The sequence below is a fragment of the Curcuma longa genome, chromosome 13, assembly GCF_044706935.1.
Source record: "Curcuma longa cultivar G26 ecotype Majalengka, Jawa Barat chromosome 13, ITB_CL_G26_1.1, whole genome shotgun sequence".
NCBI lineage: Eukaryota > Viridiplantae > Streptophyta > Magnoliopsida > Zingiberales > Zingiberaceae > Curcuma > Curcuma longa.
The window spans coordinates 6,710,846-6,721,838 of NC_133873.1; the positions used below are offsets into that span (position 1 = coordinate 6,710,846).

Consider the following 10,993-nt stretch of genomic DNA (forward strand, 5'->3'; position numbering starts at 1 on the left):
CCTCTCTAGTAAGATTCCGTCAGTTTTTATATATTTTGAGAATGCGTTCATACCTCTTCGATAGAAATGGCTCTGGGTTCCCCGGATTGGGCGGGACGACCATGTTTCTATATAAGAATCTCGCTCTAAGAGTTGACCCGTGATGTAGGGAGCATATCGAGATCAAGGCACGAGATCAGGCGTGAGGCAGGGAGCGTACCAAGACCGAGGCATGAGGTCGGCCCGTGAGGCAGGGAACATACCGAGACCGAGGCATGAGGTCAACACGTGATGCAAGGAGTGCACCGAGACTGAGGCATGAGGTCAGCACATGCTGTAAGAAGCTTGCCAGGACCAGAGCAGGAGATCGACATATGCTGCAGGGAGCTTGTCGAGATCGGAGCAGGGGGTCGGCACAAGCTGCAGGGAGCTTGCCGGGACCGGAGCAGGAGGTCGACACATGTTGCAGGGAGCTTAATTGCCGGGACCGGAGCAAGAGGTCGGCATATGCTGCAGGGAGCTTATCGGAACCGGAGCAGGAGATCGACACATGCTACAGAGAGCTTGCCGAGACCGGAGCAAAAGGTCAGCACATATTTCAGCACATATTGTCGGGAGCTTATCGGGACTAGAGCAGGAAATCGGCACATGCTGCAGGGAGCTTGCCGAGACAGGAGCACGAGGTCGGCACATGCTACAGGGAGCTTGTCAGGACCGGAGCAAGAGGTCGGCATATGCTGCAAGGAGCTTACCGAGACCGGAGCAGGAGGATTGACACCTGTTGTAGGGAGCTTACCGAGACCGAAATAGGAAATCGGCACATGCTACAGGGAGCTTGTCGAGACTGGAGCAAGAGGTCGGCACATGCTGCAAGGAGTTTGCCGAGACCGGAGCAGAGAGGGTCGAGTTTTTGAATTCTCGAAGGAATCTTTAAAAGAAAAATTAATCAATAATTATACTTATCCCATTTTTATGAACCCCCTCTACATGCTATCCACATAATCATTAAATAATCCTACCAGATCACTGATACTTAAATCAATAGGGTGTAGTGGAAACGAAAGTAGAGTACAGATTGCAAATCGAAGAGAGATTTTAAACTTGTGGATGATGCTCATACCTAAGTACTTACAGGGCAAGAAAAGCAAAGAGTTCTTGAAGATCACGACCACAATCTCCTAGAAAAATAAGGGATATTTATACTATTTCAACTGTTTTGTTTTTCTATTGTTGACTATATATGATGGTTATAGAGGGGTTGTTACTAGTGTTGTACGGCTACACCAACCTGAGACCATTACTAATATAGACTTAGGCCAAGCTAGATACAGGACTAAGGAGACCAGACTAGACAGAGAGCTCGAGTGGCTAAGCTAGACGAGGAGCTTTGGGAGGTCGAGTTGAATGATGAGATTTGGAGGTCGATCGGGATGATCAAAGAGTTGTATTGAACTTATCCTTGGTATGATTGAAAGCTTCCTATAGTAGACCACATAAGCATCTTCATCCATTGACATATTCCCCGATAATACCGGTTTCAATATATTCTTCGATAATATCAACTCTTTCTTCAACTAACCATGTAGTTGCTAATGGAAGCTCCTTTTCTAAGATAATTGTGCCTCTCTAAACAAAATTTTCAAACCATTAGCTCTACCTTTTCGAAGACTTGCTACCGCTCTCACTTAACAAGGCAATTATATCGCTGTCTCACTAAATCGCTAGCAAACAAAGAAGAAGGCTTCAAATACCCCACAAGGAATGGGGACCTTGGAACTTCTTTCCTATTTCTTTGAATGTTTGGTGTGAAGTTGCCTACAAATCTAGTTCACTCACCACAACAAAAAAATTTTGTTGATTGTTTAGGTGAGCAATAGCCCTATTGATCATAATATTTTTGCTATGCGATTATTGTTGCGATGTCATTAGTTTTGACTTATTTAGCTAGAAGAAGATTTTGCATAGCTAAAATCTAGGGCTATACTTTTGTCTTTTTTTGAATGAATTGGTGTCTAATGAGGGGATGAAATGATATCCAAACTAACTAACTAATGGTTCCTAGAACTTAATCGATCGTCAAGTATAACGGGTCCATTGATCATGGTTAACACCTTGATAGGTGAACCCTAAGAATTGAATGTAGATCATTATAATTTTGAGATCAATGTAGGTAGTTAGTGGGTCAAATACCTAATTAGTTGAACAAAAATAAGCATAGGTAGCGGGTGTACCCGCCTCATTATCATCCCTACCCTCGATAGTATGGCAATATGAAACTAACATTTAGTATTGAAATAAGAAAGTTTGGAAACTTGGCCAAGGATTGAATTGATTAGTCGTCTAGGATGAGCTTTCATTGCATTGAATTGATTAAAAATTTACTAGTTTGTTTGGCTTACCTAGCTCAATTTACATCGATTAATCATTCTCTTTCAAGACCTACCCATCTAACTCATTTATATTATCTAATCGGCTAGAATAGAATGAAATAGAAAAGCAATGATCATTATTGCAATAGAACAATGGATACTTATCATTTATTAATTTAAAATACATATTTTAAAATTATTTTATTTAACTAAATAGGAAAAACATTTACTCCATAGAGAAATCATCATTCAAATTTGACAAAGAGAGAAATTTCAATCATTTTAAAAAATAAAATAGGTTTTATTTATGTTTATTTATTAAATTGAAACTCTATTATGATTTCTTATGGATCATCATGTTGACTTAATTTTATAATTTTGTAAAAATTATGGACTGGAGTGTAATTGATCAAAATTTAAGCATGAAAAAGGTAAAATAACACAAATTTAAATGAGTTCGTTTTTTTTCTTTTATTTTAAAACTAATTACAAATTATATATATTTTTTATATTTTTTGAAAAATAAAATTTATCGACAGATCTGGACGGTTGGGATTGGAAGCATCAGGCGAGGAAGACGCGAACGCTGCCGGTTTTGTTGCACTGGCAGATCGGGCAGTCCCCGGCGGCGGCGTCGCAGGCGTCGCAGAGGCTGAGGTGGCGGCAGGGGAGGAGCACCACCGTAGCAGGCTGCCGGCGGCAGGAGCGGCATGTTCGCGCCTGGTCGAGTCGGTTCGGGTCAACGATGGCCGACTCCGCATCCTCCGCCTGCGGCGTGTCGCCACTCCGCGCCTGGGACAGCGCCGCGGCCGCCGCCAAGGCCTGCTGGAGTTGCGCGTGGAGTGAAGCCGCCATCGCCTGGTCGGCCATCGCCTTGGCCTGCCACGCGATCGATTCGCTTCGGAGGCGGACGAGGCGGTTCTGGAGCTCGGCGCTCCGCTGCGCTGCCCGCTCCAGCTCCGCCTCTTTCTCCCGGATCCGCTTCGCGACGGTTGCTCTTGCGGCGCATAGTAAAGATCGGTAGTGCCTCCGATGCCTCTCGGCCAGCGCGATCTGAAATTGCTCGCCCTGGAAAAGGAAAGGTATAAGATAGTTTTCCAAACCCTAATCGAACGAATCGATCAATCAGAGAAGGGATCGGGAGAGGTGGTACCTGGACACGAAGTAATTCCTCGATTTCTTGCTTCTGTTGGTCGATTCGGGAAATTAGGAGGGAAGAGGAAGAGCAGAGAAGCGGGTTGGGCATGTTCTGGTTTTGCTGTTGGTATTGTTCTTCCAAGGCGAGGCGGATCTCAGTGGACACAACCGGAGCCGGGTGGCTCGGTACCTGTGCGAGACTCACGATCACCGGAGGTGAAAACGGGGTTGAACTGTGGTGTAGATGCCGGGATGAGAGATCAACGGAGCCGTTCTGTGGTCGCGGCATCGGCACTGCTGGGTTGACGATGCTCTCTGCACCTCTCTTCCTCGGATTCGTCGGAGCTGTCGAAGGAAACCATCACACCTCCATCAGCGAACCAAATCAACAGCAAAACTACCCAGGAACACCAAAAAAAAGGAGCCGCTTTTCTCACCTCCTCCATCGGAGAGCAACAACGCAGAAGGATCAACAAATCCAGTAGCAGCTCGAGGCAAGTCCATCTCTTTCCTATCTCGCTCGCCTCTGCGTCAATCCAGCAATCAAATTTCGCCCCAAAAAACCAGCAAAATTCGACTTTGAGAAAGAAACCGTTCAAGATCGGAACTTGAACGGATAGAGGATCGATTGATTACCCATTCAGGAATGGAAAGTTACAGGTGCGTCGAGAATGAACAGCCATTACTAAAAGCTTTGAATGCGAACTTTTTTGTAGCTTCCACAGCACTTCTTCTTCTTCTTCGTTGTCGTCGTCGCCTCCTCCACCTCGCTCGTCGTCTTCAATTCATTGCAGGAATAGCAGCAAAAACGGAGATAAATGCGATGGAAACGACCGAAACACTCCAAAGATGACTTCTTTTACTCCTCCTCAAGGAGCGGCGGAGAGAGAGAGAGGGAGATTATGATGGCGCTCAGCATGTAAGTTTCTTTCCTTTTCTTTCCTTTTGCTTTGAATAAATCGATCCACTTTCCTCATTAACAGTGTCTCATGTGATGCTGAGATTTCTTAAGCCAGTCATTGTGCTTGCCGTTGTTGTGGTTGCTGCATGGATTTCCATAGATGCTCTTCTTGTTTGCTATCATATTTATTGGGTGCTGTTACTTCTTCTCTTTCTTGGCCTTCGAGTGGAGTCCAAGCTTAAGACCTGACACCTTTCCTTTTTCTTAGAAAACCAATAAATGCAGGTTAAATGCCAATTCTTCACCTTTCAAAGTTGAGTTAAAAATTAAAATGGTGTTTGTATAGTGTGACCCATTTTGATACAGCATTTATTATTCTTGGATTTTAGTGCAGATGAATAATTCAACCAGTAGTTTTATGAGAGAAGGACAACATTTTCGTGTTGTTTTAATATAGTTTCACTGTGTCATCATTTACCTCGCCAAGTTTAACCCTACAGAGCATCCCAACCAGCAAGGCATTATATTCCAAGGTCTCCATATATATGCATGACATCAATTAGAGTATATTATATTATGCATACTTTTAATTTTTTGGGGTCAAATTTATATAATTGCTCTATATGTGCATTCGGTGATCTCAAGGGTTTCAGAAATTTCTTGGGTTGACACAAACAACTGTGGTATTATAAGAAGTTAATTGTTTCAATCTATATGCTCAACGCAATAGGCATTGATCATTCATAACGCGATTAAGATGTTTTTAGGTTTAAACTAATTTTGGTGCTGATGATGGTACTTGCAATCTACCTTCTTTTTTTGCTTTAGATGATATGAAGTGTGAATGTCTAATTGTGCTAGCTGATGTTCATAATGTAGATTAAATACTCCATAGATCCTGTCATCAATCTATAAACTATATAGTGGATTTAGACATGTTCCTGCGTTGATTGAAAGTTTTATGCAAAATATTGTTGCTCTTAATGACATGGCATGACATGTTGCTAGGGGCATATTTGATTGTGTAGATAAATTGACTGATGGATGGATGATGAGTTGACGAATGGATTTGTATATTCATTCTTTTGTTTGTTTAGTTAGAATGATGAATCAATTAGGATAGACAAGTTGAAGAATAAAGATTCCCATTTATCCCTCATATTTGGTCTACCTAAATTGGACAATTTGAAGAAAGAATGAAGGAGGATATTTTATGAATTATTTTTCTACCCTGAAAATATATTATAATATATTAGCACATGTCATACTCTATGCTTGCGAGCCTTCTTTTGGTTGGTTTCTCAGCTTAAGTTCTTGGGCTCACATGCTTGTTATGTTTTCTTCGTCTTGAAAGACCAAACAAGAGTTGCTAGCTCCGTGTCTCTTCTTTTGCCTTCGCATGCTCACATGCATATGTGCTTGTGCTGATAGAATCGAGAATAATTTACATTTATTTGCTCAATCATCCTTTTATTCACACTCATCTATCATTCAACTTATTCATTATTTCAACCGAATAGACCCAAGGGTTGAGGACCCCTCAAGGGTGCCGACATAATGTGATCAAACTTTTTTTTTTTTTTTTGGGAATTAAATGAAATCTCGATTCTGTCTAGAAAGTTTAAGTTGCATTTGCTAAAGATGCTGTAGAGTTTGTTTTTCTTTTGAATTTTGACCAAAATAATAAATTTGATTTGAGTCTAAAATTATGGTGGAATAAACTAAAAAATGGGAATGAATAGTCTTTATTTCACTAGATTTCTTTGAAAATATTATATTTTGTAATCTTAATAAGGAAAATCATACTCAAATAATATTTTCTTTTCTCAATTTACTTACTGTTACAATAGTTTTATCAAGTTGTGGCATTGTCAAATTTACTTAATGGCTACAGATGAAATTGTTTGAGATGTCCAATAAAGCACTTTCTTTTTTCTTTCAAAGAATTGAGACTTCTACTAATGTTGCCTTTTAGATTTTTGTTGGTTCTTTAATATTTTCAGAGTATCTCCTATAGTAACTAGGCCATCGGCTGATATAAGATTATATGATATGACTATTATATAGTAGATTTTAGGTATCATTAAATAATTAAAATATATGAAAAGAATTTTCACTTATATGTATACTTGAAAAAAATTGTCTCTGTACATGTTATATATATCACTATATATAAATTTTGATCCTTCAAACTTCTATTTCATGTCCATAAACTAATTCCATGTCTGGCGTTACAATATTTAATCATGGAACTAGTTCTTGTAGAACAAATCAAATGACTCGTAGTGTAAGAGATTCATGTAACTATTGAATATATGAATTTCAACGATAAATTTTCATTTAACACATTAATATATGTGTACTAATGTCTATAAAATAGTGTGCTGAATGAGGGGTTATTCCTCGATCATTGGAATGATTAATGTCTTCTCATTTCTACTAAAATCATTTTCCTTCTACATCTGATATGAAGGAAAAAATAGTGGATATGTCAAGTGTTTCTCGAAGGATATTAAGAAAAAATTTATATGAATGGGGCAGGGCATACACAAAGTTCCTCTATGCAAGTGCCTTAAGATAGTTTTATCCGATATGCTTAGCAATGCAACGACAACCAAAGAAAGCAAGAAAAGACAAACGAGGAAGATGGATTCCCCTTCGTCTCTCTTTATCACCATAAATTTTATAGATGGAACTTGACTTGTCCTTTTATTTTTGCTCATATTCACTCAAGCAATGAGCAAAATGTCCATTTGCCCCTTTTAAAATAGATGCCACATTATATCTCACACCAATATGATAAAGTTATTTTAGCAGTATGTGCCAAACTAGGTCCGAGACAAGATGAAAGAGTGAAACCACAAAGCACTTTGTCATCTTCACCAACAAGTCAAAGATAGACAACTAATTCGGTATGATCATGTGGGAAGTAGATTTAAAATATTTCTTGATCATGTTTGTTTTCCTTGATGCTTTGACTAAGTTCAATTGCTTTGTTATCTTGCAAATAGTGAAATTAGTTTTAATTGACCTCCCAGATTAACCCTTTGTTTACCTAGATGGAGAGTAGGAAGGATAGAGAAGTTAGAAAAGACTTAAGGTAAGCGAGAATCAAAAAATGTTGTTCGCTTAGAGACAAGAACATTTAAAGGAGGGTATCTTTGTTCCCCCTTCTCCCCTCAATTTACTAATTTTGCTATTCTCCTCGCTTGGCTCTTGCTTCCTCCTAATTTCTCTGCCATCTTCTCTGCAAGTTGCTTATGTCAATGCAAAAACACACCAAGTTGTTTGCATCGAAGCAACTCCTCTCCTCTACCATTTGGTAATGCCTAAGCATCACTACAAAACTACAAGGCTTTTTGATTGTAGGTTGTGACTTGTGAATGTCATTTCTTCCATTGTAATTTACGATAGAGTTAGTCATAAATCAATCCATTATCGCAGATAGTCAACAACAACAATAACAACCAAACCTACTAAGTGGAGCTGTCAATATAGATACTCTTACGTCATTGGGTTCAATTCTCTACTAGATCATCTATCTCTATTTAAATGAATTTTATCATGTTTTATTGTTGTTAACCAAGTCTTTTTTGATCTCCCTCTTCCTCTATTAATGTACGTATTTATCATGTTCTCATATTGCCTAACTAAGACATTTCTTGGACGTCTAAGTACGTGTCCATACAATCTTAAATGTGTCTCGAAATTTTTCCTCAATAGGTATAATTTTGACTTTCTTTCTAATGTTCTCATTTCTTACCTTGTGTATTCTCATCTCTGCGACTCTTATTTTTTGCTCGTGTGCTTGCTTCATAATTCAACATTCAATTCCATACGACATAGTAGATCTATTCGCCGTTTGTAAAATTTTCTTTTAACCCTTTAGCTATCAATTGTAAGATTTTTAGTAGCCATTTGCGATGACTTTATTATAAAATATGTAGCCATCACAAAATGGGTAGGGCATCTGCAATGAACTTTGGTCGTCATAGATATATTTAGTATCTCTCCTTTGTCCACTTTTATAGAGTCCATGTCGATCTTTGTGGAGGAGATGTGAGATATCGTGATTGTTATTGGATTGAGGCTACAAGAGTGCCTCCGCAACTTCCTTTCCTTCTCTGCTCTAGTGGTCTTCTCTTGAGCCTTATCCCTAACCACATATTTTTTTTTCCTTCTATTTTCTTGTTTTCTTCACTTACTATTTATATTTATTTTATTCAGATTGATTTACACTTTAAACCTTTATTAATATACCATACTTTATTTATTCTCACTATTTATATATCTGTTTCATTCTGATTGATAATTTGATTCTTTCTGTCTTCTTTATTTTCTTCCTTCCCAATTGAATAGCTTTTTGAGACTATCTTTTCAATTTTTTCATATGTATATTATTTTAAAATATCTATCTTTTTCAACTTTCTTTTCAAGTAAATAGACCGCCAATCCTCCTGTAGATGGAAATATAGTTGAATATTCTATTTAGTGGGATAAATACTTAGTTGTTGTTATTGTTATTGATACAAATTAACGAGTCAACTTTTGAATCTAAACTAAGTCTTGACAGATCATTTTAAAGTTTTTTATTTTTTTTCCTCAATGGATCATTATAAGATGGAATAACTTGTCATATTTCTTGTTCCTCCAATAGATTTATGCTTTCTAGAGGCCTGAAAAGATTCATTTAAGTTTGCCAAGAACATGAACATTATTGGACTGAATGATTCCACATTTGCAGGCGCATTTCCAGGCCACAGTAAATTCTTGTGTCTTCACTGTCTGAAATAGTGCAGATGACTGCGAAGTGGATGGCCTATTCCTGCTCTTCAACCATTCAGAAACATTCATGATCCACCACCGTCATGGAAATTCAGGTACAAAAACTAAACTAAAATAAAATAAAGAGCAAAAGATGCTCATGCACTTGAACTTCCCTGTCGAAAGGAAACTTATCACATGGTGACCCATTTCTTTTAGGTTTTTCACGGTCTATCGGCCTTCTTTTGTGCAGATCATTCATTTGATATCTCTCACAATAGTCAAATAACTTAGTCAGTGATCTGTACCTTCACTTCTTCTTTAAGGTTGTATTCTTTTACTCAGCCTGACAAAGGCAGCTAGATGCACATGAATTGTCTCAGTTTCTTGCAATTAGAGATTATCAACTGCAAAAATTTATTTTCCTGATTCCTGATCATGTAAAAAGGACCCAATGAAACCTTTCTAACAACACTGGATTTCCGAAAAATCGCCTTAGAAACTAAGATGCGAATGCGATGCATGTCATTTTCTTTATACTGTTGCTTAGTATATTTTGAGGGTGATGAGATCTATCTTTTGCTCTAGTGTTAGATAAGGATGCCATGCTTCCATATTGTCTCTGTTTGAGTTAGGCCAAATGTTCTTTAATTGACTTGATGACGAATTAGGGAACTTTAACTGATCCAACCACCTGTGTTTGCTTTGTTGGAAGGGTGTGCAATTATGATGGTGCCATCTTCATGGCTATCTTATTCTTTTGTGCATCGTGCTCGTCCTTAGAATGCTTTCTACCGCCTTTGCGACCCCTTCCATTTTTGACTTGAGTCGAAAGCCCCAAGTCTCGGTCATCTCTCTTCGATTGCATGTGCTTCTTAGTTAGTGCTCATCTCCATCTGCCCATTTGGCCACAAAGTGGTTTAGTGATCATTTCATAAATGTCATTTGGTCGATAAGGTAAACCACTACATTGTTTCTTCTTCCTAAAGAGTGAAATGTGTCACACCTAAAGTTGCTTATGGGTGTGAGTGGATAAGAGGGACCAAAGCAAGCACATTATAGCCACTAGAATGAAAAGTTAAAACTCATATACATAATGCATATTGCTCATAAAGGCTTTCACATAAGCCACTCGGGGGGAAATTCATGCGGTTTGCTCTCACATCTAACTTTCGAAGGGAGTTTGAGACATCGTAGAGTCAGTGGAGGTGTGGAACACGCGACAAGGTCATATGCAAAACGCTGTGGTTCCTTGTGCCACATCGTATAAGCATGCCAACGAGTCAAATACAATCAAAGTATGGGATTTAGTGAGAATTCAATAAACAATGTCTCCTCTATCTCTCAAAAAACAATAGCATTCTTCCTCCTTACATATAAAGTTTCTCTAACCATAATTGTGCATTTTAGCTAAAGAATTTTGTGACATTATTTCCAATTTTAATAGATTGCACTCTTCCTTGACAGGCCAAGTTGGAGAAGGGCAAACAAACTCATCGTATCGTAGAGAAACTATGTTGAACCTAAGCCTTATGGAAAATGATATGAAAGGCACGATTAGAGATTGTCACAAGTCATCATCCAATCTTTTATATCTTGGTCTTACAATGTTGAAGATGATCAACATCTCGACAAGGAGGTAATTCAGAGAGAATGATCTCATGTTTTACATGTACCAATTCCACGCTAATGTGGAAGAAGTAGATGTATAGAGATGTAGATTAAGATGTCCCACGAGTAAAGGGAGTTGATCATTAAGCCGTGTGAGGTAGGAAACTCTCGCGAATGGTTGTAAAGGACCATCAACTCAAAGGAAACATAGTAATAAATGTGTGATGTAGAG

The 10,993-nt window shown here is 38.6% G+C and overlaps 1 protein-coding gene and 1 long non-coding RNA gene across 2 annotated transcripts; one reads left to right on the top strand and one right to left on the bottom strand.

The window, feature by feature from the left end:
- Positions 1-2,794: 2,794 nt before the first annotated feature.
- On the bottom strand, positions 2,795-4,204 carry LOC141844218 (BOI-related E3 ubiquitin-protein ligase 1-like). The gene is made up of 4 exons (XM_074732248.1): positions 4,122-4,204; positions 3,923-4,011; positions 3,502-3,830; positions 2,795-3,416 (listed from the first exon to the last, which is right to left on the bottom strand). Exons 1-4 carry the CDS (start codon positions 4,166-4,168, stop codon positions 2,913-2,915), a joined length of 969 nt encoding a protein of 322 aa, XP_074588349.1. The 5' UTR covers positions 4,169-4,204; the 3' UTR covers positions 2,795-2,912.
- On the top strand, positions 3,826-10,678 carry LOC141844219 (uncharacterized). The gene is made up of 4 exons (XR_012603119.1): positions 3,826-4,145; positions 4,280-4,404; positions 9,131-9,266; positions 10,618-10,678. It is a non-coding gene; the product is annotated as an uncharacterized LOC141844219 (long non-coding RNA).
- Positions 10,679-10,993: the final 315 nt, after the last annotated feature.